Source organism: Candida metapsilosis, assembly GCF_017655625.1.
Source record: "Candida metapsilosis strain BP57 chromosome Unknown scaffold1, whole genome shotgun sequence".
Lineage (NCBI taxonomy): Eukaryota > Fungi > Ascomycota > Pichiomycetes > Serinales > Debaryomycetaceae > Lodderomyces > Lodderomyces metapsilosis.
The window spans coordinates 1,722,911-1,748,555 of NW_027138159.1; the positions used below are offsets into that span (position 1 = coordinate 1,722,911).

General features: G+C 39.3%; 13 protein-coding genes across 13 annotated transcripts; 4 read left to right on the plus strand and 9 right to left on the minus strand. All coding sequences in view use genetic code 12, as the record gives it.

The window, feature by feature from the left end:
* Positions 1-39: 39 nt before the first annotated feature.
* PHO85 (cyclin-dependent serine/threonine-protein kinase) lies at positions 40-1,099 on the plus strand (the record flags this gene model as incomplete). Its single annotated transcript, XM_067695163.1, has 2 exons — positions 40-59; positions 121-1,099. 2 exons carry the CDS (start codon positions 40-42, stop codon positions 1,097-1,099), a joined length of 999 nt encoding a protein of 332 aa, XP_067550788.1.
* Positions 1,100-1,165: 66 nt separating this feature from the next.
* Positions 1,166-2,212, minus strand: I9W82_000765 (uncharacterized protein; the record flags this gene model as incomplete). The annotated part of the gene is made up of 1 exon (XM_067695164.1): positions 1,166-2,212. The coding sequence occupies one exon, from the start codon at positions 2,210-2,212 to the stop codon at positions 1,166-1,168; it is 1,047 nt and encodes a 348-aa protein (XP_067550789.1).
* A 313-nt stretch (positions 2,213-2,525) lies between these two features.
* ICL1 (isocitrate lyase 1) lies at positions 2,526-4,163 on the minus strand (the record flags this gene model as incomplete). Its single annotated transcript, XM_067695165.1, has 1 exon — positions 2,526-4,163. One exon carries the CDS (start codon positions 4,161-4,163, stop codon positions 2,526-2,528), a length of 1,638 nt encoding a protein of 545 aa, XP_067550790.1.
* A 1,409-nt stretch (positions 4,164-5,572) lies between these two features.
* Positions 5,573-6,763, minus strand: I9W82_000767 (uncharacterized protein; the record flags this gene model as incomplete). The annotated part of the gene is made up of 1 exon (XM_067695166.1): positions 5,573-6,763. One exon carries the CDS (start codon positions 6,761-6,763, stop codon positions 5,573-5,575), a length of 1,191 nt encoding a protein of 396 aa, XP_067550791.1.
* Positions 6,764-7,387: 624 nt separating this feature from the next.
* On the plus strand, positions 7,388-11,329 carry TUS1 (Rho family guanine nucleotide exchange factor; the record flags this gene model as incomplete). Its single annotated transcript, XM_067695167.1, has 1 exon — positions 7,388-11,329. One exon carries the CDS (start codon positions 7,388-7,390, stop codon positions 11,327-11,329), a length of 3,942 nt encoding a protein of 1,313 aa, XP_067550792.1.
* A 5-nt stretch (positions 11,330-11,334) lies between these two features.
* On the minus strand, positions 11,335-13,929 carry APE2 (metallo-aminopeptidase; the record flags this gene model as incomplete). The annotated part of the gene is made up of 1 exon (XM_067695168.1): positions 11,335-13,929. The coding sequence occupies one exon, from the start codon at positions 13,927-13,929 to the stop codon at positions 11,335-11,337; it is 2,595 nt and encodes an 864-aa protein (XP_067550793.1).
* A 710-nt stretch (positions 13,930-14,639) lies between these two features.
* I9W82_000770 (uncharacterized protein) lies at positions 14,640-15,249 on the plus strand (the record flags this gene model as incomplete). Its single annotated transcript, XM_067695170.1, has 2 exons — positions 14,640-14,698; positions 14,871-15,249. The coding sequence occupies 2 exons, from the start codon at positions 14,640-14,642 to the stop codon at positions 15,247-15,249; spliced, it is 438 nt and encodes a 145-aa protein (XP_067550794.1).
* A 396-nt stretch (positions 15,250-15,645) lies between these two features.
* I9W82_000771 (uncharacterized protein) lies at positions 15,646-16,818 on the minus strand (the record flags this gene model as incomplete). Its single annotated transcript, XM_067695171.1, has 2 exons — positions 15,646-16,025; positions 16,215-16,818. 2 exons carry the CDS (start codon positions 16,816-16,818, stop codon positions 15,646-15,648), a joined length of 984 nt encoding a protein of 327 aa, XP_067550795.1.
* Positions 16,819-17,264: 446 nt separating this feature from the next.
* ESS1 (peptidylprolyl isomerase) lies at positions 17,265-17,792 on the minus strand (the record flags this gene model as incomplete). Its single annotated transcript, XM_067695172.1, has 1 exon — positions 17,265-17,792. The coding sequence occupies one exon, from the start codon at positions 17,790-17,792 to the stop codon at positions 17,265-17,267; it is 528 nt and encodes a 175-aa protein (XP_067550796.1).
* A 395-nt stretch (positions 17,793-18,187) lies between these two features.
* On the minus strand, positions 18,188-19,039 carry URA6 (bifunctional uridylate/adenylate kinase; the record flags this gene model as incomplete). The annotated part of the gene is made up of 1 exon (XM_067695173.1): positions 18,188-19,039. One exon carries the CDS (start codon positions 19,037-19,039, stop codon positions 18,188-18,190), a length of 852 nt encoding a protein of 283 aa, XP_067550797.1.
* Positions 19,040-19,138: 99 nt separating this feature from the next.
* Positions 19,139-19,948, minus strand: I9W82_000774 (sepiapterin reductase family protein; the record flags this gene model as incomplete). The annotated part of the gene is made up of 2 exons (XM_067695174.1): positions 19,139-19,860; positions 19,912-19,948. 2 exons carry the CDS (start codon positions 19,946-19,948, stop codon positions 19,139-19,141), a joined length of 759 nt encoding a protein of 252 aa, XP_067550798.1.
* A 131-nt stretch (positions 19,949-20,079) lies between these two features.
* ATP1 (F1F0 ATP synthase subunit alpha) lies at positions 20,080-22,219 on the minus strand (the record flags this gene model as incomplete). The annotated part of the gene is made up of 3 exons (XM_067695175.1): positions 20,080-21,505; positions 21,736-21,878; positions 22,145-22,219. The coding sequence occupies 3 exons, from the start codon at positions 22,217-22,219 to the stop codon at positions 20,080-20,082; spliced, it is 1,644 nt and encodes a 547-aa protein (XP_067550799.1).
* Positions 22,220-22,946: 727 nt separating this feature from the next.
* On the plus strand, positions 22,947-24,200 carry I9W82_000776 (uncharacterized protein; the record flags this gene model as incomplete). The annotated part of the gene is made up of 1 exon (XM_067695176.1): positions 22,947-24,200. The coding sequence occupies one exon, from the start codon at positions 22,947-22,949 to the stop codon at positions 24,198-24,200; it is 1,254 nt and encodes a 417-aa protein (XP_067550800.1).
* Between the last annotated feature and the right edge of the window lie 1,445 nt (positions 24,201-25,645).

Below are 25,645 nucleotides of genomic sequence, written 5' to 3' on the forward strand. Positions count from 1 at the left end.
AGACACTGCCTCTGATAGATCGTTCGTTTTGGGGGAATCATGACCGGCTCATCATCCCAGTATGTACTATATTGCGTGGTATACTATATACCTCTGCTTCTACTAACACACATGTACTAGATTCCAACAGCTTGAGAAGCTAGGCGAAGGAACATATGCTACTGTATACAAAGGGCGTAACAGGGCGACTGGTGCGTTGGTTGCATTGAAAGAGATCAACTTGGATTCAGAAGAAGGTACACCATCGACCGCAATTAGAGAAATATCATTGATGAAAGAGTTGGATCATGAAAATATCGTAACGTTGTACGATGTCATTCACACTGAGAACAAATTGACCCTTGTTTTTGAATACATGGACAAGGATTTGAAGAAATATATGGAAGTTCATGGTCAACAAGGCGCCTTAGATTTGAAAATCGTCAAAAGCTTCCTCTTTCAACTACTCAAGGGGATCATGTTTTGTCATGATAATCGAGTTTTACATCGTGATTTGAAACCACAAAATTTATTGATCAATAGTAAAGGTGAATTGAAATTGGGTGATTTTGGATTGGCTCGTGCATTTGGTATCCCATTCAATACTTTTTCCAATGAGGTTGTTACTTTATGGTATAGGGCTCCCGATGTCTTGTTAGGATCTAGAGCTTACACCACATCGATAGATATTTGGTCAGCAGGATGTATTTTTGCTGAAATGTGCACAGGTAAGCCATTGTTCCCAGGTACTGCCAATGATGATCAATTGATTAAAATCTTCCGTTTAATGGGAACACCAAACGAGCGTACGTGGCCAGGCATCAGCTCCTATCCTAATTACAAGAACAATTGGCAAATATTTGTCCCGCAAGATTTGCGTTTGTTGGTACCTAATTTGGACTCAATGGGATTGAATTTATTGGTGAGTTTATTACAAATGAGACCAGAGCTGAGAATCACCGCAAGACAGGCTTTGCAACATCCATGGTTTCACGAAATAACAATGCCCACTCCCGTGCAGCATCATTTGAGTGATCCTTACCAACAACAGTATCAGCAACAACAGCAACAACATCACCCCGAAGGAGCGCAACAGCCTATCATCGACCATCAATATTGAGAGTTTGTGTAGAGTTATTTTATTATGAGGATAGTAGATCTATAAATGTTTTTTTTTTATTAATTTCTAGTCATTAAAGATTATTTGCGTAACTTCGTTAAGGTATGGTAAGTTTTTACCGGAATACTCGTCCATCTCCCTAGCCTCGAGGATCTCATTGATTATGTAGTCAGGTTTAGGCTTCTTGCGAGGCTGGACAAGAAGAAAGTTCAAAACTTTAAAATATCTGAGAGATGAGATGCTTTTGATGTATATGTGGTTGGGGATGGTGAATTGGTTCTGGTTACTCTCCACTTCTCCAAAGTAGACATGACCACAACTGGTTCCATCTATGAAGTTGTAAAAGTTCACTTCATCCTTTTTGAATTCACTGCCACCAGTCGCTTCTTCGTCTTCGTAAACTGAAAGTGCGGGATTCTCCAAAACTTTACCCAATGGATCCAACTCATTGTTCAAATCCAGTTCATCTTTACCATTGATAAACTCCAAGTACTTGTTAAAATCGTCATACATTGAAGTATGTGCAAAACTTTCCGTCCTCAATTCAAAATGAACTCGTTTGGCCAATGCATCTATTTCAGCAAATTTAAATCTAAGAAACATCAACCTCAACTTGCGATTCATGTAGATATCATTGCGGGACTTGTATCGTAAAAGCTGCCGTTCACTTTCATCGCCAAATGTATTCAGATTTAGTGTCCATAATAACTTGTCGGACACGAAACGATAATTTAAAATAGATGCATCGATGACGTACCTCCCCACCACTGAATTATAAACGCCCCATAGATCCTTAAGCTGTTTCAAACTGACAAGTAGCCTTGGATAAAATGCACTACGTTCGACTTCCATGTGTACCCGATTCAACCTCTCAACACATGACTCATAGTATCGGATCTTCTTTTCAATGCATTCACTATCCAATCGCATGTTTAAATCAGCAACAAAGAACATCTTGATCATTTGCAAAGCTAACGAATAATGAGGCCATCCTTTGGTGTCTATATCAGATGATCCTCCATGTTCACCATTAAATTGCAAGTTGACATACATGCTTTTGTTAAGTAGAGGCAAGTTGTTATTTGGGCCCGCTAGGAGGAATATCTTGTACATCAAGTTTATGGGAAGGTGATTGATTGTTAGCTTGCGATGCGATCCATTGTGTATTGTCTGCTCTGTAGAATGAGCTGTCTTGGGGTTGAGCGAAGATCCATGATTTCGCCTTTTTCTTTTCAGTGAGTGTTCTTGTGCCAGTAGTCGTTTCAAGGACTTTAAAGACTTACCTGGTGAGATAAACCCCATAGATGGAGGATATGCAAGACTTTTTTCGTTTTACTTTTTCGAGAGATGGCTTAAACCCGCGATCTACAAGCTGATTAAAACGTAAACAAAATTTCATTTCAAACTAAATACACAAGTCTCATACTTAATTCTTGAATTGATCTTCGGTGACACCAGCACCCATGGCAGCGGTTGACGTTACACCACCAGAGACCATCTTCAACAAACCATCAATGTAGGTAGCACCTGACCATTTTTGATGCTTGACAACTTCAACACCCTTGGCAATTTCTGGTTCTTGGACTTGAGAACCGTATGCTCTCATACCGATCTTGGAGTAATTGTTGGCGAAATCATCAACAGCCAAAGCAGTAGTATGAAGACCAGCCAAAGTGATGAATTGCCAGACGTAACCAAGCTCACCCAATCTCTTGATGTAGGTTTCTTGTTCATCAGCTGGCATAGCCTTGGTCCAGTTGAATGATGGTGACAAGTTGTAAGCAAGCCATTGATCTGGAACAGCTGACTTAACACCATCAGCGAATTCCTTAGCTTGTGCGTAATCTGGCAATGCTGACTCCATCCAGATCAAGTCAGCGTATGGAGCGAAAGCTCTACCTCTCATAACAGCACATTGGCAACCACCCTTGTATCTGTAGTAACCTTCTCTGGCTCTTGAAACTTCCCAGTTGAAGTAGATATCTTTTCCAAGCAATTCTCTAGCCAATTTTCTGGCTTCCTTGTTGGAGGTTTCAGACAATGGGTTAACCTTGTCAGTGAATTTCTTAATCAATTGATCTTTGTTGGAGTATGAACCCTTCTTGATTTCATCAATGACGGCATCAGAGAACAACTTGACACCAGCCTTCTTGGTCCATTCGGCTTCAATAGCAGCCAATTCATCACCAGTGGCACCTCTGCCTTCAGCTTTAACCAACAAGTCAACCAAGTCACCTGATTCTGGGTTAGTGGCACCGGCAATAAAGTAATGGTCTCTGTGGTCAATGGTAGAAGTGATCAAAGTAGCAGCTTCTGAATCAGTTCTGGCAACAGCCAACAAGTTAGATCCAAAGATATCAGCAGAGGCTCTAATAGCAACCAATCTGTTAATGTGTTCTTGAACTGGAACCAAAACCTTACCAGCCATGTGACCACATTTCTTGGTACCTGGAGCTTGATCTTCAATATGGATACCAGCAGCACCTCTTTCTATAAACAATTTGGTCAATTTAATAATAGCAGTTAAACCACCGTGACCAGTATCAGCATCAGCAATGATTGGTCTCAAAAAGTCGGTGTATGGAGTCTTTGCTCTTTCTTCTGCAGACATGGTCAATCTTTCTTCTCTTTGCTTTCTGTCGTGGAATAATTGAGCAAACCACAAGTGTTCAACCTTGTTTGGAACAGTGTCCATTGGGTAATCAGCCAAATCTGGTGATGGTTCGTTTGAAGTAGAGGCGGTTGAAGAACATTGCCATCCAGAAACGTAAATGGAATCCAAGTACTTGGCCATTTGGGTAACGTGGATTGGGTCCAAAGCACCAAAAGTGAATGAAACAGTCTTGTTAGCGTCATGTTTCTCCAAAAGGTTGTACAATTTGTCAGCTTGTTGAGAAGATGGGTAGTTAATCTTCAAAGTACCTCTCTTTTTAGCAATATCTTCAGCAGTATAGATTCTCTTGGTTTTTCTCCATCTTGGTTCAGCCCACCATTTCTTGATTTCAGCAACTTCTTTTTGGAAGTCTTGTTCTTCCTTCTTTAAGTCAATAGGAGTGTAAGCCATTGTAAAATGTGATATGATTTTATAAAATCTTTTGTATATAGAGAAAGAAATAGTAAAAATTTCTACAAAAGATGGAGAGATATTGGCAGATATTTATAGCCTGGTTTTTTTCTTTTCTATTTTTGGGGGGTTTTCTTTTTCATGTGTGTTGTCGGTGTTTTAATAAATTTTTCATCAACACATAACACAAAAACCAAACATAAAAAGACAAAAATAGTCAGAAAAAGGAGTCATGATTAAAAAGAAAACCACTCTTTCAAACATCCGAGGAATTAAGCTTTTAGGCGTAATCAACTTCCACTCTACGCGTAGAGAAGAGTTCATGTTGGTCGACAAGGAGAGACACCTACTTGCCACTGACTGGCGTAAAACTTCAATCCTATTGCATTTTTACAATAAATGTCTTGTGAAAAGAATACTGTAACCTGCTGATAATTTTAATAAATTTTTTATTTTTTTTTATTTTTTTTCGCATATGCTAAAATCTGGGGAAGTTGCCGAAATTGTTATGTAATCTATGCCTCCTGCACACTAACATCGACTTCGGATATTTCCTATAGGTTGACTCTTCTCAGCCTGAGTCAAGGGGGGTTGCTTGATCACAGTGCTTCTTTCCCCACCTATAAATATCAATCCCAATGTCATGGTGTAGTAGGACCTCAGCGCTCAGAATCAGGCTCATTATCATCATGGCTTTTTTCCTTTCCGTACGTCCTTGTGTTTGTGCATAAAGATTCGACAGAATGGAACAAAAAAAAATTATACATCTTCCTCGGTTCAATGGGAGTTTTAAAAAAATAAAACCGTTGTAGCGCTACCCTCGCAGAATTCTACCTTAGTGGTAATGAGACATGGTATGTATGCGCCAGCCACCATTCAAAGGCTTTTAGAAAGAGATAGTCTGACAGGATTTCCTGCCTCCTCAACTTCTGTCAGGTAGACACTGCTACCTACTAGCCAGCGAGACTGGTACCTTTAAAGCTGGGGCCAATTGCCGGGTCCTCTCTTCCAGGACTCGCGTGTTTTTCAATATTTTTTTGCCGGGACCGAAACTCGCACTAGACACAAGAAATAAAAAAACACCGCAATTAATTTCCAAATGGGGTAAATACCGTTGTTCTCTTTTTGTCCGACCTAGCTTTTTACCGTGGGAATAATAATAAGCCACGACACTGACTCAGAGTCCCTGGTTTAATAAGGTTGGCATAATTATATAATACACGTAGCATCAGTTACAAAACCCTCAGTGAAGAGATTATATTTGCTAGCCCGTTACTATGGTTCGCTACTGATCTTTGAAGTGTCGCGTCGGATCACGGGAAGAGTTGATGATTGTTTTTTTGGATTACAACGCGCTAAATTTAAATGAGACTGAGATTCCAATTTTGAGCTTATATACCTACCTAATCTCACTTTCTTGCCTTCTTTGAAGCATTGTGGTCTTTGTTGTGTTTCCTTTTCTTCACCAATCCAGACAAGTCGTTAACAGGCTTTGATGCAGAAGTGGCTGCCGAGCTGCTGTTACCGCTGGTGCTGCTTCCTTCTCCCTTTTGCTTTACAATAGATGTTAAATTGTTTATAATAGCTTGACCTGCATTGGCACCAGCCGCCTCACTTCCTAAAATACCTTTCATTATATCTAATTGTTCTTGTTGCAATTGCTCACTTGGGTCTTTGATCAACTCTTGATACTTTTCCTTCAATTCACCAATCATTTCCTCGTTATCCTTTTTAACTGACTCATCAGTCTCTTTTTCATTCCTGGCTTCAGTCGACTTAATGGCCAGTTGAATATGTTTGGCCGCTTTTTGTCTTGCTTCAATTACATCTTGTCCACCATCTTCAACGCAAAACTCTAAAGCGAGCGCTAGCTTATAGTGAGATTCTGACATGAGTGGAGATTCAAATGGATACAATTCTGATCTCAATTCAAGTGATTTAGTCAAATCTTGTGCTGATTGGGGGAAGTTTTCCATCTCCAACGATACCTCGCCTAGTATATCGTAAGTTTCTGACAATTTCTTCAACAACTTGACATACTCATTATCAATTGTATCATCTGCACTATTCATATACGGTGGAAATTGTGTGGGTTTAGTGGCCGATTCGAGTTTCTTCTCAAAAACAGCTCTCGTGGCGTCCAAGATTATCCATGCCATCTCCAAATCGCCTGGTTCTTGTGCCTCTTCGTCATCTTCGCCCTCTCCTTCCTGATCACCTTCCGCATTGTCTTCTTTATCCTTTGCATCCGCCTCATCTGCTGCTTTCTCGTTTCCCTCCTCTAATTCACCTTCGACGGGCTCGGCATCGTAAAATTGAAACTTATCATCACCCTCGGCGTCGCCATCATCTCCATCTTCTTGATTCTCTTCAGTATCGCCTTGTTCAACTCCACCTAATACTTCACTTTTACTTACACCATTTTGATACAAGGCTTTTCCGTAAAGGAATAGCAAGTCACCTTCTTCTTCTCCTTCATGTTCTTTAGAATACTCTTCGCATGCTTTTCCATATTTTTCCGCTGCCAATTCAAAATCCTTCGATGCATACAGCTTAGAACCATCCAGAACTAATTGATTAACTTCGGTAGAGTATGACATTTTGATCGATTGTGCTGAAATAGGTCAGTGTTTGGATGCAATATTTTTTCCTTTTTCTTTGTTTTGTTTTGGTGAAGAGACGCGACTGGATTTTCTTAATAGCACAGTTTGATGGGATTTTATGCCACTTTAGTTTTAGATCTAAGACATCAAAGTCTAATCAGTGGTATCTGGAGCAGGTTATCAACTTGGTGGGACTTTGTGAAATTCATTATGGTGCATATTGTGCTGACTCTAATTTCAATATTTTGTTGCAAATATCTTGTAAATTTTTGAAAACTCTTACTGCTACTCATACTTAGATTCGGATATATATTTAATACACTTTCTTTTGATTAAGTATATGGAGCTGTAAAGTAACCCTATGATCACATATAGACCCCTTCGTGTAAGGTTTTCTCCACTATGAATTCAATTGCAGCCATAGTTTTTACATTCGGTAGCTGTTGCAATCTTCCGCTTATTAACAAAAAAAAAAAAAAAAAAACAAAACAAAATGATACACAATTTGCAAATTGTGTCAATAATCAATCATTGCAATTCATTGCTCGAGTGAGAAGATAGGCAAATTGTAACATATTACCAGGAAGAATACTTTTCCAATTTTATGGCTAACGTATCACAATGTCAAGGAAGCCGCCCAGAAGAAAACCTCCACCAATGGAAAAAGATGATTCGATCAACCAAAGCGTCCACAACGAGCCCGAGTATAGACCTTACCCAATACTGAACCAGCCCACTGTCTCAAAATTTGCTCAATATAATGAATCGACAACTGATAGAGTTGACCCTCCAGCATTTACACCCACAGAAGTTTTCTTCAACACATCTGAGATATCCTTTGATGAATTATTTACATCAGTTGATTCACCGAAACCAAAAGGTCCTAAAGAGATTTGGGAGTATGATGATATGAGCACCCCAACGAGGAGTGTGACCTCTCCCGCTTCGAGACCCACGCATGCGAGTATCCAAATTAGTCGTATTCTACCGCAACGAAGTTATCAACAAATGTCGAGATCGCAATCAAATCCAAATGTGGCTAAACGTACATCATTTGACTCTGCACCAGAAGAGAACCGAGACAAAATACCGCCGTATCCGACGCGACAAATTGAAGACTTTTTAGATGATGACTTTGATAGCAGTTTTGCTTTTGATATCGATTCTCCTTCGCAGAGGAGAACACGGGCGATAATTGAAGAAACAGTTAATACAAACTCCCCCAAAATGGATGGGGTCCCAAAATTGAGCACAATGAGCTCACAATCAACCATTCCAATGCAAAGGCCAAGTATAGACTCTTCATTTATGGATCTGGAGGGTTCATCTCCAACTTACACACCAAATCGAAGGCTATCGATGTACTCACATTCGCAAAGTCGGTCGCCGTCGCCGAAAAGAAGAAATCAAAGCGATTATTTTGAAAAACCTATCCTTATGCTAAATGACCATGTTGAAACCATGGATGAACCACAAGACTCGTTCTACTCTCAGAATTACCCTGGTTCTCCTTATAGAGTAGTTTCTGATAATCCATTTTACGACGAGGAGGAGATCTACAAATACGAGTCACCAGTGAGTGACTACTTTGACTATTCGTTTTTACCAGAACTTCCACCGAGTCGAGATATAAGCGCAACAAGTTCTGCACCAACACCACCACTACCCTCGGGTCCACCGCCTCCACTCCCCAAAAAACTACAGGAATTACCACCTCTTCCGTTGGACCTTCCCCAGCTTCCGTTCAACTCCTCGGCATTGCAAGTGCAACATTTTGAAGTTTGCCCAAGTATATGGTCATTGTCACAATTGTTTCAGTGGTGTTGCAAATTGCAAATATGGCTAAGTGATCTGACGATATCGAAGCCAGAGTTGATAAAGGCGTTACTGAAATTGATAGCGTTTCATAGAAGTGACTTGTCTCTTGGTGCTGTCATGCACAACTCACAAACAGTTTTCAACTCGCTTTTGCAGACACAAGCAATTGAAGTAATGGAACTACATCGTCCCAATGGCAACGGTGATCGAAGTGTCGTGATATTCAATGATAAAGTTTATGTGAATGGTATACTTCCGGAGTTGCTACAATGCTACACTACCGTTCGACACGCCAAGGATGAAGAGATTACATGCTATTCAACGATATGCTCCTTCGGTAGAATGATGAATCTTGAGCGGAAAATGAGATCGATGAATATTAAAGATATCGTGTTAGCCACTGACTGGGCCACGCATTGGCGGTTGACGGTTGATGACTTGCGAGACTTGGACACCAATATGATCAAGCGGCAATCACTAATCTTTGACTTGTTGAGGTATGAGCAGACGTTTATACAACGGGCGAAATGCTTTGTCGATATTGTTGGACCGCTGTTTGTCAAAGCTGCAAAGGGGTTTTTGGGACTGAACAGCCCCAAGATTAAAGCTTTTGAAGAGGAAGTCGTCAAGTCAGGTGCTTCCATTGTTGAAATACATCAAACTAAATTATTTGAACCATTATTGAAGGTGCTAATCTCGGAAGGCAAGTTTATCAAGAATGTGATTGAGATAGTGAATATTTACACCGATTGGGCGAAGGAAGTACGTCCTTATTTGGTTATCTATATGAACAATATGCCAATGATTGAGGAGTTGCTAGGAATACCCAGTTTGAAAACATATGTGGATGAGCGTATTGGACAACTTCCACGAGTTAAAGAACTAAAGGTCAATGTGGCAATCTTGTTTATAAGTACATTCAATTCTCGATACCAGCAAATACCATTACAATTATTGGACATTCGAAAGAGGTACGACGAACACGAGCCGGAACATTTCTTGCTAAAACAAGCCAGTGATGAGATTAAGAAATTGGGATCAAAAATTAACGATTCAAAGAAACTTGCTGATAATGTTCACGCCCTTGAGCAATTGAAGACGCAATTGTATTGGAAATCGAGCCTTCGTAAAAGGAATTTAAACCTTGGCTCAATTAATCGAAGGCTTATTTGTCGAGGTGATTTAACTCGAAGAAGCGACTTGAAGATTACCTCACAAGTAATGCATGTTATACTACTAGACAATGTTATTCTTATTACCGAACGACTAAAGGTACCCAAAGCCAATGGAAGTCAGTATAAAATTTGTGAGGACCCTATTCCAATTGATTTTTTGTCGTTTGAAGATCGGATTATTCCACCATCAACAATCAAGCTTTCCTCATCGCCCATTACCAAGACTCCCCATCAAGAGGAAGAGGATTTAAAGTATGGCGTTAAGTTACGTTATGCTGGTAGACCTAGACATTCGTATTTATTTATTTGCAAAACAGAGCGGGAAAAGAATGACTGGATTGGCTATTTAACTACAGCAAGGGAAAATATGAACAAACGACTTGCCAGTACAAAAATCTACCGAGCGAAAGCAATTTCAACAACTTGCTTTGCGTATGAGTTCAACAATCGGATTTCAAAGTTACCAGTTGTTGTATCAAATGACACCATTAATGATCTATGTCTAGAGTCGGTGGAAAAGACACAAAAGTTGGGAATTGCTGACATATACAGCCCACAAGCTCCAAGAAACAGATTTGTTCAAAGTTCAGTTCAATGTTGTGCAACATTTGAGTACATGGATTTAAAGTTTACTTTTGTAGGATTGCATTCAGGGTTGTATTGTTGTGAATCAAAGAGTCGCTGGAGAAAAGTGCTTAGTGGCGGTGACTTTAACAAGATACACGTGGATACAAGTATAGGGTTGGTGGTTATCCTAAGTGACAAAACTCTACGCTATTACTTCCTTCGTCAAATGCTCGATGTTTACACTGGAACTAGAAGAGAAATTGTCGGAACATCTCTCTCCAAAGATCCAGTATTATTCTTCTCCATGAAGATGCACAAGAATATGCTCATGCTATTTCTTGCCAAAAGAAAATTGAATGTCACTTCGTTCAAAGTGCTTATTCCAGAAACTGACAACAATGGCATCTTTAGTCGATTCAAGGATGATCGCAAGTTTTTCATTGAGGCTGAATGTTTTGGTATTTCCATATTCAATTCCTCGTTTGCTTTGCATACAGATAAAGGGTTTGAGGTGATGGAGTTGGACAAGTTGATACCACGATCAGTTCCTGATTTGCCGTTTGAAATTGAGCGGAAAAAGTTGGATCAATTCTCACGAAAGACAAATGGAACTATGCTTGAGACAATCAAGAAGTTAGTCACTTCATCAAATGCAATGCCCATGGGTATGTTTAAATTAAACAATAATACCGAATTCTTGCTTGTTTATTCCGAATTTGCTGTTTTTATCAACAAAAGTGGTGGATTATCTAGAGAAACTGCTTTAATATTTGATTTCAAGGCACTGTCGGTAAACTTTGTTGACAACCATTTGCTTTTGGTTAGAGATGACATTTTAGAAGTGTTGTCGATTTCGGACTTTGCCAAAGGATCGAATGATTTAGTGCAGGTGATCACTGGGAAGGGAATACATTTGATTTCCGAAGGTAGAGATATAAGCTTAGTAATGGCAAATCCACTTGTTTCTGGTTTACAATTGTTGTTTGATTTAGAACCTACATAGATATCTTAATTATATCCATTTGATGAAAGCCACTCCAAAATCAACTTTGAGTCACGAGTAGCCCATTTACCCTTGGCAGTAATGATATCCAAAGATTGAGCCAAACCTTGGTTGTAACCTTTGGTATCCTTTTTGCTAAAGAATTCTTCAACTTCCTTCTTTTGCTCTTCCTTTGTGAAACCTGAAGTACCCAAGGTAACGACTGATCCCAACATTGATAATCCAGGAGGCAACAATTCGTAAACTTTGTCCCAGTTAACCTTCAACCATTCCCATAATTTAACAACACCTCCAGCGTGTGCTCTCAAACCTTGCATTGGAATGTAAATATCTTGCTGCTTGACAATGTCAGTTTGCAACAACAATCCAGTAACTTTATCCATAATTTCTGGTTTCTCAAATCTACCCAATGCACGTAATGCAGCAATCTTTTCTTCAATTGATTGGGGGTTTCTGTAGATATTGAAAATCTCATCAAAGGTCTTTTCGTCACCGTTCTTGGCATTAACATTGAAAATGGTGGCTCTCAAGTTTGGATGAATAGCTTTCTTATCACCGGCAACAAATTTCTTGAACGCATCCTTAGCAAATTCAACTGCCTTTGGATCATCTGAATTAGCTGCAGAAGCAAACAAGGAACTCTTCAATTGCTGATCAGCAAATGAGTCAGAATCCTTGAAGTCCCATCCAATTTCATTCAACTTGGTTCCAATCAAATCTCTTGTAAACACCTTCAATGCATTCTTGGTGGTTTCATCCTCAAACAATAAAGCTGCCTTGATGGATCCAATCCTGGTCAAGATTTCATCCCAAACGACATAGTTGGATTCTTTCGACCATGACTTGACTAAATCCAACAAGCTTGAAGTTTGAATGAAACCTGATGAAGCCAAGGAACCAGCATCGGCTACCAATCCAACACGATCTTCCACTGAAAGCTTTCCTTCAACACCAGCTTTTCCTAATTTGGTCCATCTGGATGGTTCGTAAGCAGTACGGTAGATACCAAATTGATCTCCATTGATCTTAAAGAAGTCGTCGTTAGTTGGCAATTCGAATGTAGCAGATCTGTCGTTTAAAACCAATGACTCGTCAAGACCTTTACTGGTCTTCAAACCCAAGAAGACAGGGTACAAAACCTTATCTTCCTCTGGCTTGACATCTGCAGTGGCTAAGAAACGGTTTTGGGTGACCTTGATTTTGTTGCTTTCTTCCTCAACCTTGACAATTGGGTAACCAACGTTCTTGGTCCAGATATCCATGACCTTGACCACATCCTTACCAGATGCTTCGCTCAAAGCTTTCCACAAATCCAAAGTTTGTGTGTTACCCCATTTGTGTTTCTTCAAGTAATTGGAGACACCCTTGATAAAGACATCTTCACCCAACCATCTTGAAATCATCTTCAATAAAGAAGAACCTTTTGAGTAGGAAATGGCATCAAAAATTTGATTGATTTCGTCAGCTCTCTTTACAGGAACCTCAATAGGGTGAGAAGATCTCAAAGCATCCAATGTTAAAGCATCTTGCAAGGAGTCCGACACATAAGATTCCCAAACCTTCCAGTCGGGGTACAATGAGTCACAAGCATACCAAGACATCCAAGTGGCGAAACCTTCATTCAACCACAATCCATCCCAAAAGTCCATTGTAACTAAGTTACCAAACCATTGATGGGCCAATTCGTGCATGACAACTTCAGTAACTCTCTGTTTGGTGTTGACATTGGTGTTTTCAGGGTCAATTACCAAATCAGCAGTTCTATAGGTAATTAAACCAAAGTTTTCCATAGCACCTGCTGAGAAATCATGGATTGCAACCATATCACATTTTGGCAATGGGTATGGGATGTCAAATTTTTTGTCAAAGAATGCCAATGTCTTGGCAGCAATGTCGGCCGAGTATTTACCCAAATGTTCTGATCCAGGTGTGGCATAAACCTTGATTGGTACACGGTAGTCATTACTCTCAACGTATTTTAAATCACCTACAATAAAAGCAACAAGGTAAGTTGACATTAAAGGAGTGGTGTTGAAAGTAACCTTTTTCTTGTGTTCACCAATCAAATTGGTCTCTTTTTCATCCATATTGGACAAGCACACCAACTTTTCATCAGCAACTAATGAAATGGTGAATTTAGCCTTAGCTGCAGGTTCATCATACGATGGGAATGCTCTACGACAATCGGTTGGCTCCATTTGGGTTGTTGCCAAGTATTTGGTCTTTCCATCTTCTTGGTAACTCGATCTGTAGAAACCAGCCATTTTGTCATTTAATTCACCAACAAACTTCAAGTGCAATTGAGCTTGTGAATCCTTGACCAAGTGGCCTGGTAATTTAAAAGTAACAGTTTGTTTATCGGTATCATAAGAAATATCCTTGATTGGAACTTCATCGAGCTTAGCTTCTTTGACCTCAATTTCCAACGAATTCAAAGTAATGTAGTCGGTTCTCTCGTTAACTTTGAAATCAATTGTCTCCTGACCATCGAATTTGAAAGTTTCGAAATTTGGTTCCAATGTTAAATCATAGTGTAATGGAGTGACATTGGTGGGTAAGACTTCTCTTCCCTGTGAGTTTGATTGACTGTGTGAGCACATTGATCTGTATAAACTAGGTAATTGCAATTGACGTGTTCCAAAAGAAGAAGAATAATTTATTCGCGGAGTTTGAAAGATATTTTGTCGTGAAAAATGTGAAAATTGACTTTTAAAGGCAAATTGAATGATTGATGGTAATCGAAAGAATGTCCTTTGCATTTGTTTGTTTTTAGAAAATAGTTGTCCTTTATGTGTACGGCTCCGTTCTTCTTTGTTCCAAAGCTTAGTCTAGCTTCTCAATTCGGTAATTGACGGATGTGTCACTTTCTAATTCTGGTATTGTTTGTTCGTTATGTGTTTCCTTTTCTTCTCTTTTATTTTACAAAATGCCTAACAATTTTCCATTTTGTGGTGAGATTTTTTCGTGCCGTAGACCCATGCGACACCTGGCAGAGCTTTTAGCGAGAGAAGAAGAAGAAGCTGTTAGCGAAAATATGTGCTTTCACTGTTGCAAAAAGAGAGGCATTATTCATGGCATGCTCTAGAGTGACTACAGTAAGGATTTGTAAGTTAAAGTGATCAAGATAAGAGATAGATAGATTTAAGGCTTTAATCAAATGTAAAAATTCCACGTCTGTATCAGTTTCGTGTCGCGTTAAAGCAATCTTTGACAGATAGCCTTCAAAAATTCTTGCAACCAAATTTCCTCATCTTACCTACGCCGTTGATACACATTCTCCTTTTCAAACCTTCACAGAAAAATTAATACAATGAGCTTAAACTTCACTAATTCAACATTAACCAATCTGAGTCTGGTACTGCAAATGTTGTATTCTCAACACCAACAGTTATTGATTTTTTTTGGCTACTGGAATTTTCATGTTGACAGCGTACACAATCACCATCTGTAGTTTGTCAAAAGAGGAAAAGAAGCATCAAGATGGGCTTATGAAGATATTTGTTTCCCATTTCTGTAGGGTCTGGTTCGAATATTCAATTAGGACCCATTTTTCTGGTTATGATTTAAACGCAAGCACAGATCAACAACAACAACCGGGAAGCAGTCACATCAAAGAGGGCAACTTCGTTGCTAATGGAGAAATTATCTTGACTGCCCAGCAACAAGAACTAGTTTCTAAACGCTTGACGGAGATTTGTAAGGAAACTTTATTAGCGTTGATGAGAACGACTCATGCTGAAGACCAAGGTTTGGAAGCGCCATTGTCCAAGAACATAGAAGAGTTCTTGCTCTCCATCAGTCCATTTGAATTCCTTGCACCCCAACCCAATTTTTTACATTGGATTTTGAAAGCTCTGTTGAGTGTGTTACCCTTTACACTTGCATTCTTTTTGTTTTTGCAGCTCGTTGCCATGTTTTAATATTCGCCATGTCGAATCACCTTTATTAGTGTTTCCGAGAGCCTCCCTTGAGGCGTTCCTGGTTAGTCGTACTGTTGCAAAATTTATCTATGATCTATATAGTGGTATCTAAGTATCTAGTTGCTAAAGCGAAAGTGATTCCTTTCCATAGGGTTTAATTTATAGCTCTACCGATGGATATATCTCTGATGGAAAGGATTTTGAAGTTGCAACCATAAATGCTTTTCGCACCCAAAATTACCAACCGACAGCCGTACTTAACGATACCTTGAACACCAGCATACATAATGAAAAGCTTACAGCCATACAAAACTCGTGCCTAAAATTTACCCATTTTACCTTGGGTCTTTTGTTTTCTGGTCAATAAAACCCTTCATCATCGTTGTACTTGATTTTTTAAGGATAATTGAGCTTTCTGTCGACCACCACCAGGCTATAAAGTCTCTTGACATACACAGCGGTGATTTTCGCCATACGTCTAAGACATATATTATGCTTACATTTGGTGCAACTTAAGAGAGCACAGTCATCAAGCATTTTAACTTTCCAGACACTTTGATCATAATGCTGGGTACTGAAGAATCTCTTATCAATCTTCACTTGGATAAAGCATTTTTTTCTTGCATCCAAACTCCTTGGTACTGTATTCAAATCCAATTTTCCAAAGGCAAGATCTATTTTCTTGATTTCCCACATACGACTGAGTAACGAGTCAATATCAGGAAACAGTGTGTTGGGGCTAAAATAATGTACCGACAATGCTTTGAGTCGACCAACTTGAAAAAAGCGCGTTATCCATTCCAGCCGAAACACATTCGGGCAATCACGCCTTCGATTGCTGGTGGTCTTTCGCGTCTGGTTGTCTAAACTAACGTGTATATTCAATATCTTCGGAAATAAGTGCAACCGTAGTTTGTCGGATACCCAATAAACTTGTAGGTTTTGAAACGCGCTCAGATTCATACTCAACGTAATATTTTCGATCCGTTTAAAAACATTGTAATTGAATCCGACACCTGAGTTAGCTTCCCAGTTAAAGAATATGAAACGATGTGGTATTAAATGCTGCTTGAAAGACACAAAATTTGGGTCTGGTTTGATCCACAAAGGCTCTAAAATGCGCAAGTGAGTGGGCGGAAAGGGGTCATTGTACACAAAATACGGCAACCATGCATAGATTCGCAGCTGCTCGTCACCGGTCCAAATCTGTAAAAATGCCCGAAACCAAAAATACGAGAGATCCCATTGCTGTTCTATGGCATTATAGTTGAAAATAATATACTTTTTGTAAAATGTAGACCCAACGGACTTTCCGAAATTAAGGTACATTTTTCTCCCAAACTTTGTGACAAATTGAGAAAGATAGTCATATAGGTTTGGACTAAGAGGGGCTGTTCTCAAAGGTAGGTGTGGATAATTTCTAGAAGCACGCATCAATATTTTAAACGATTTCTTTTGTGGTAGCAAGTTCAAACAAAGGAAGATTATGTCGTCTGGTAAGGTCAAAAGATTCTCCTTTATTGGAAGCACTTTTAAAATTAAATCCAATGGGAGGTCTGATAGTTGCATGAGTGTGTAGTCAGGGCGGTATAGAGTGTTCGAAGTAGCATCGTATGGCAACGAAAATTGTAGAAATTAAGAAGGGACAAAGACATCATGAGGATCTAGGAAACTCTAAGGCTCGAATCAAAAGAGGACCGATACTCTCCCTCAAAGTGCTCAATTAAGGATTAGCGTTAGACCACGTAAGGTCTTTGCTTCTAATTTGAAGAGATACGCATACCAGTGGCTTCTCGTTGGGGATTTCAAATAATTTGCAACATAGAGCAAGATGAGATAAGTGCAGGTCAAACTTCTTTGCGAGGTATTAGAGAGATTTAATAACTTGTAATCGAAATAACTATGGATTAGCGATGCCATCTATTTATCTATTTCGTATAAAAGAATTCGACCCTAAAAAGCAGCGAGTTTTCAGACGTGCAATAGAAACAACATATGCTGGGGGCAAACCTTTTTCAACCAGTTCTTTGAATGATGTGTATTCCACTATCAGTCTCCACTAAATCACTTATCTCCCCAACATGTAAATTAAAAGCAGCATTTTCAAAAGGTGGTTGCATTTGCTTCTTTCCGAAAAAGCCCAAATCACCCGACCTGCTGTGCGAGCTGCAATCACTTTCAGCTTCGGCTAACTCATTGAAAGAAGCTTCTCCTTTCAATATTTTAGAAAGATAATCTCTAGTGGTTTGTATAGCTTCCTCTCTAGAAATGGTTATATCGGGATTCTTCCAAGATTTTGGATTACGAGACAGCTTATGTTTTGTTAAAATGTGACTAACTCTAACTTGCCCATCTTTGTTAACGACTGGCTTTCTTCCATTCTCTTTAAACTTTCTCAAGTATTCATTTAGCACTTCCATATCGGTTCCGTATGGAGGATCCCATGATGACTCTTTGGTAGCATGATTGAGGAAGTACTCTTTGTCGTGCGTTTTGGAGACTCTAATGGTCCAGTTTGGTGGGAGACCTGTGGATACCGACATGATATAAATTATCTATGTTGAATTTACAATTATAATAGCTTCAACCGACTAATGGATTAACGGAACGTCGGTGAGGGAGTTGATTGATGATGAAGTAAAGTGTATTTACCAGATTGGTTAGTAATCCAAAATTGCGTGTAACGATTTTTTCTTTGATGAGCCAAGTAGCCATTCGCTTTGGGGCAGGCAGTGACAAACGAAAAAAAGTTAAAACAGAAGTCAACTGTGCTTACACGTATATCACGAGACTTCAGGATCAAGAGTAGAGGGCAGCTTACATACTTGTGTTCAGCAATGGCAAAACTACACACAAATGTGAATGAAACATGAATTTACATTTATCCCAACTAGGTCTATCTCTACAATACAACGCCTCATCATACTCTATTCTAGTTCTAAAACTGGATCCCTTTCTCCTTCAAAGCCTCCAATACTTGTTTGGCAACAACAGGGACTGGGTGATCACATCTAACTTTAACCACTTTACCCTGTTTGTCAAAGTAATCAACAACAGGCATTGAAGTCTCAACAAAAGTTCTAAATCTCTTCTTTATACTCTCAATGTTATCATCAGCTCTCCCACTAGTCTTACCTCGTTCCAATAATCTTTGCAACATGACTTGTTCTGGGCACTCAAAGAAAATAGTCAATGCTGATTTAGCAATTGTTTCTTCAAATGTTAATGCTTGGTCCATCTTTCTAGGGAACCCATCAACCAAGAACTTGGTTTGTCCTTGTTGGTATTTCTCTTTGATTGCGTTGTTTAACAATTCAATGGTAACTTCTTGTGGCACAATGCTTCCCTCTTTGATACACTTGGCAATTAACTCTCCATATTTCGAACCTTTTCTAACTTGTTCTGCTCTTAACAAGTCACCAGCAGATAAATGAGTGAAACCTCTTTCTTTCACCAAAATGTCACATTGAGTTCCCTTTCCTGCGCCTGGTCCACCAAGGACAAACACAACATTGATCTTTCCTGGTGGGAATTCAGGAGACTTGGCTGACGTTGCTCCACTTGGTTCAAATGCAGATTTAGGAGCATCTTTGTTGTACAATGTAGCAGCAATGGTTGTACCCAAAGCCAAGGCACCCAAAATGAGCAATGTATTTGCTTCGAGTTTAGGGCCTGGTGGTGGCGGTGGTGGAGGAGGAGGAGGTGTCCTTGTCGATTTAAGTCTTCTAAGTACTATGCTTGGCTTCAAGTCGCGAGCAATGGCTCTGGTGAATACCTGTCTAGGGAACATATCGTGAGTGAAGAGATTAAATCTAAGTGGTCTGGTTACATATTATTTTTTCTTTTTTTTTTTCAACCTTTTATTGGATCTTGTGTATACACTTTCTCTCTACTTATAAGATTCAAGCTTTGGATCGTTATAACGAAGAAACTGTCCATTCAACTCATCTGACCAACCTTTCAATGCCAAGTTAGCTAATACTCTACCTGGCTCCTCTGGAGGTGCCAATTGCTTATTCTCGTGCAAATCGATAAATCTTTGCAACCCTTCCTTGCTCATACTAGTGCCAAACTTTTCTCTAATATCTTGTTGCATCTCCGTGTCAACTACTCCTGGTGCGATTGAGATTGCTTGGATCGATGGCTCCTCTGCCGCCAATGATAAAATAAGGTGATTCAACGCAGCTTTAGAACTTCCGTATGCGTACCATCCGCTATAAGGTTTAGTGGCGGCTCCTGAACTCACTGCAACAACCTTACCCCTTGTACGTTTTAATTCCGACAAGCTGAGTTGAATTAACTGCACAATGGAGAATAAGTTGATATCGTACAACTTTTTCCAATCTTCAATTGATGTAGAATTGATGGCACCAACGGGATTCAAAACTCCAGCATTGGCAACGATCGAATCAATTTGTCCAAATTGAGTAAGGGCTACGTCGATGGCCTTTTGAGCAGTGTTTTCATCAGTCACATCACCTGCAACAAAGTCAAAGCTGTCAGGTCCGTATTTATCTTTCAATGATTGAAGAGCCTCTTGTGACCTGGCAATGGCAACGACTTTTGCTTCTGGTGATTGCAATATGGTGTCAACAATTGCCTTTCCAATCCCTTGAAAGAGTTAGTAAAGTGTCATATCTATGTTATTCCAGTTCAACATACCTCTTGAAGCTCCTGTAACAATTGAAACGTGTGTCATACTGATGTGTAAGTTGAAAGAGGATGGATTTAAAATTCAATTTCCGCACTTCTTATTCCTACAACACTTCACACCTAACTTACAAAATGTATTTTTTTCTTCGAATATATATAAACTATACCCTTCCCAATCTAGTTAAAGTTGGAGACGAAACTCTTGGTGATCTTGTGCAATTGGTCCAATTGGTCTTTGCTCAATTCACCCTTTTGTTGGATAGCATTCAACAAGTCAGAGTAGTCAGATTTAAGGTGAGCAACAAAAGCTTCTTCGAATTCACCAACCTTGTTAACTGGCAAGTCATCCAAGTAACCGTTAACACCGGCGAAAATGACTGGAACTTGTTCTTCAGCAGCCAATGGGTGGTATTGTTTTTGTTTCAAGATTTGGGTCAATCTTTCACCTCTAGCCAAAGTTTGTTTGGTAGAAGCATCCAAATCGGAACCGAATTGAGCGAAAGCAGCAACTTCTCTGTATTGGGCCAAGAACAATTTCAAAGAACCAGCAACTTGCTTCATAGCTTTAACTTGAGCAGCGGAACCGACACGGGAGACTGACAAACCGACGTTAATAGCTGGTCTGATACCCTTGTAGAACAATTCAGCTTCCAAGAAAATTTGACCATCAGTAATGGAAATAACATTGGTTGGAATATAAGCAGAGACATCACCACCTTGGGTTTCAATGATTGGCAAAGCAGTCAATGAACCACCACCGTTGGCTTCAGACATCTTAGCAGCTCTTTCCAACAATCTAGAGTGCAAGTAGAAAACATCACCTGGGTAAGCTTCTCTTCCTGGTGGTCTTCTCAACAACAATGACAATTGACGGTAAGCAACAGCTTGTTTGGACAAGTCATCGAAACAGATCAAGGCATGTTTACCGTTGTCTCTGAACCATTCACCAATAGCAGTGGCAGTGAAAGGAGCAATATATTGCAATGGAGCAGCTTCTGAAGCAGTAGCAGCAACAATGACGGAATATTTAAGGGCATCGTTTTGTTCCAAAGTTTGGACCAATTGAGCAACAGTTGATCTCTTTTGACCAACGGCAACGTAAACACAGTACAATTTCTTCTTTTCATCTGAACCATTGTTCCATCTCTTTTGGTTCAACATAGCATCCAAAGCGACAGCGGTCTTACCAGTTTGACGATCACCAATAATCAATTCTCTTTGACCTCTACCAATTGGGACCAAAGCATCAACAGCCTTCAAACCAGTTTGCATTGGTTCGTGGACTGAGGTTCTTGGCAAGATACCTGGAGCCTTAACTTGAGCTCTTGAGTGACCGGAAGCATTGATTGGTCCTTTACCATCAATTGGGTTACCCAAACCATCAACAACTCTTCCCAACAATTCTGGACCGACTGGAACGGAAACAATTTCTCCTGATCTCTTGACGGTTTCACCTTCCTTAACCAATCTATCGGAATCGAACAAGACTACACCGACTTGGTCAGCTTCCAAGTTCAAAGCCATACCTTTGGCACCTGATGCGAATTCGACCAATTCTTCAGCTTGAATGTTGTTTAAACCGTAGATACGAGCAATACCATCACTATAAGGTTGTTAGTAAAATTGATTCCAGTAAAAGGGAAAAAAAATTGTTCGTGTTTTTATTATGGTGTGTGCGCCTGGCGAGAAAAAAAAAATTCTGATTGGCCAATGAGCATGCAACAAAGCATCGACAACGCAATTGGGGGTCAACAGGTTATGACAGCGACGAAGCCCAATCACAATGTTGCCGCCACCATAAACACACAATCTCTGTGTAGAGGAAATACATACCCGACTGATAAAACTTTACCAGTTTCGTTCAAGTTAGCTTCATCGGAAACACCCTTGATTCTCTCTTCCAAGATGGCAGAGACTTCAGTTGGGGCAGCCTTGGCTGAAGCAAATCTTTGAGCAGTCAACAAAGTTGGACGAGCCTAAATTAAAGTTAGTATGAAGTGCTATGGGACTGGGGTAGGGTGACGATTGGATGGAAAAAAAAATCATTCCCATTGTGAAGCAGACACTTTGCATTGCAAGTCAAATAGTGATTGAGCATTGCTAGTGACTTCTTCCTCTATCGACGATTGTTTTGATACCTCAATTGATGATGAATCAACGATTGATTTCGTCGAATTGAGAAAATTCTTTTCCACCCTTTATTCCAATCCATTGAGTTAGTGAGAATATGTGTAATACATACAACTCTGGCTGATGATCTAGCAGCAACAGAAGCTGAACGGACTGCGTTACGTAAAACAGGGCGTGCTGACAACATTCTATGTATATATGATATTATATTCTGTTGTTGATTTAATGAAGAAAGAAAAGTCCACTCTGGAAAACTCAACGTTGACTTTGAAAAAAAAAAAAAAGTTTTGGTGTGAGAGAGAGTGTGTGTGTGTGTGTAATGTGAGAAAAATTTTGTTTTGCCAATGAGAACCAATAAATTTTTGTTTTTCGGCAATTCATACAACAATTTTGCTTTTTTACCAATAATAAATTAGTATTAAAAGTTAACTAAGTAGTGTACTTGATACCAATAATTTTACTTAACATTTTTGCAACCTATGAAAAGTAAGGAAACGTATATAAAACATCACAATAGCTTTCAGGGTACTACTCTACTCATAGGCTAACTACCGCAACTTCAGAAATTGAACCTGATATTGTTTGGCTTTCTCGGCGTAGTATCTTTAAATCCAAGGTGTAGTTACTCCGATGTAGGACTACACAATGGCATTGGCAGTTGACCACGTTGTATAGGACGCTAAAACAGACCACAAACAGGCTCACTTAGATCAATTGCCAAAACACACTCATCAGCTGCCGAATGGAAGCTTTGCACTGTTCCCTCTACCGTAGTTCACCTATTGGTCCATTCATCTTTTTGATTGTCGCGACACTCTCCAAATTGGACAATGCGAACGGAAAAAAATCAATCAAAAATTTTCAAAAATTTTCAACCCTTTCCAGAACCATTAACTCAATCACTACAACACTAAATGTGGGCTTCAACTTCGAAAAGGGGCTTGCTTAATGGGTCTGCTAGGAAACTCGCTAGGTTCAACTCTACAAAAAATGGTGAAACAAATGGTAAAGCTGTCCCTGAATTCAACTTGAATGATATTTTCAAAAGGATTGACCAAGTTACTACAAAAGCAGCTGAGTTGAGTAAACAGAGGCAATTGGGTAAATCAACACAAGGTTCAAGCTCTAGATCAGGAAAGCCATCTCAATCTAAACCCAGGTTTCAAGGCTCCCTGCAACAAGGACCGAGTAATCAACAGAGACAACAACGTCCGTTTCGTCCCCAAAAACAAGAGTCAACAACAAACCGTCCGTTTCGTGCCCAAGGTCAAGAAAATAGAGCAACAAACGTTCTTCGAGGCAAATCCAATACCTCTTTTGGAGACAGATTCCGCAGACCACAAAGAGACTCTAACCAAGTCCAGCAACAACAACAACACCAATACCAACCAGCCACTAAGACGTATAGCCAAGAAACGAATAATGGACTTTTTAAACAAAACCAACGTGTTGCATCCCACGACTCAAGCAACACCGCATTTAGAAAAGTTTCAGAAACACCTCGCACTCCAAAACTATTTGAGCCACTTGGGGGAGGATTTAAAAGACAAGAATCAAGAGGAAAACCATGGCAAGGTCGTGGCGAAGCTACTAGAAACGGCGATAACAAACCTGCATCCAGACCATTCAAAAGAAGAGTTGCTGGTCAAGGAAGAGACAGAAGAACAGCACCAGCAAACAACAAGCCTGCCATCGCTGCACCAATCGAATCCAAAGAACTAGTTGCTGAACCTTTGAATCCAACTTTGAAGCCAGAACAGTTCTTCTATGGTAAAATTCCAAGTATAGTTTCATCAATTAGCTCAAGAGTATCCTCGGTCGCCAAGTTAGCCTTATTGGACTCGAGATATCCATACAATTTGCCCAAACAAATAATCGATAGTGCTCCATCCTCGTCTCAAAATAGATTCATTTTACAGAAGAATTGGGATTTAGAACCAAAGCAAGATGTGTTGAAAGGAAGAATCAGTAGCATCGTTTTAGGTCGTGTCGACTCTATTGATTTGAAGGGTAATAAAGATGCAGCTTCTTTGAGAGTAAGTCATGATCTTTCCATCAATCCTACAATGGACTTAAATCAAAAGCAGCAAATGTTTGATACAATTCATTCATTAAACACACTCAAGACAATCTTTAAAGACGCTCATTGGAAGAAAGCAAAGAAGTAGTTTATGTAAATAGGTAGCTTGTATAAAAGCATTTCAAACTAGGATCACTTTGTAGAAAACGTTTCTCGGCTCGGCTAACTTATCAAATTGCGAGCCACAGTACCCTTAGCTCGCTTCGGGACAGTAAAATCTCTGCGGTTAACTTCTTCCTTTGGTGCAAAAGAAACTCTACTTCCCTGTCACTATTCTACGCCATTTCACTGATGTGTTTTCCAAAATTATTAATAAAAATATGCATTAAAAACTACGTAAACATATTTCCCTTCCTGAGGTAAAAAAACAATCCTTTATATCTTTGTAAAAAGCGACCTAAATGAGGCTGTTCCTTTGCTTTCCTGATTTAGATGCATCGTCGACTCTTTATATGACAAGATGAATGGCAACGTAGTGGATATACTTAAATAGCTGATTAGGAGAATGGCAGAAGCTTTTGATGTTGGTTTCATTTGATAAGTGTACATTATTGTTAAAATAGTGGTGGTTTATAGCAAAGTTGGCTGTTGAAGCTGATCTTGATATCGAATTTATGAAGTGATATATATTAGGAAAATAGAAGGTGGAAAATGTAATGGTTTTATACTCGTGTGGTTTTTTTACTGATATGGGTTACTAATATGACACAAAATTCAAACAATTCTTTATTAACTTCCCATTTTATACTACAAAATCACCCACTCTGTTTCTTAAAGTGACAGCTGATGTTAAAGTACTTAAAGATTTTCTTAGCCTCACTGCAGAATGCATTCTTCCCAACAAAAATTACATAAAGATTTGTAATGAAAAGCAGTGGTTATATGTTATTTTGTGTATTGTTTTGGTTTTATTAATCGGGTGATTTTCAGCGCCACAGAAAAGTTTGCTCTATACGAAAGTCGAATGTTTATTTTTATTTCTTTGTAATTTTTCTCCTTTTCCGATGCAATATGCAATTAGCAAGAATAAAGCATCTGCTCCCCTCCTCTCTCTTTGTTTTTGGTCTTGTGTCCCTGAAAGTAATGTAATAGGCGCCTACACAGCCTTTCAATATACTTTACCTTCTATGTATAATGGTTTACGCTTTAGCGCATTTTCCGACGGAAAAAACTCTCCCCCCCCTTGCATTCTCTAAGACGACATAGTTGCTTACAATTTGCTCCTCTGTTGACCATCGTCTCTACGTATAGACTCTCATCTTTGCCTTGTACACACCTATTTTGCGACAATCGGAGAATAAGAAAAAATAGACGTTGATTGTGTTTTAGTGAAATAGCAATATCTACACAATTTTGCAATGGAAAGGTTTGTTTATATTTATACTTGATCAAAATTGGGTAATGCAATCTCCAAACACGTCTTGATGTAAACACGTCTTATTTACACGTCTTGTTTTTTTATTTTTATTTCATATTACACAGAAATTAACATGAAATTCTCCTATGACGTGTTTGGGTTCCAGCCAATCATGG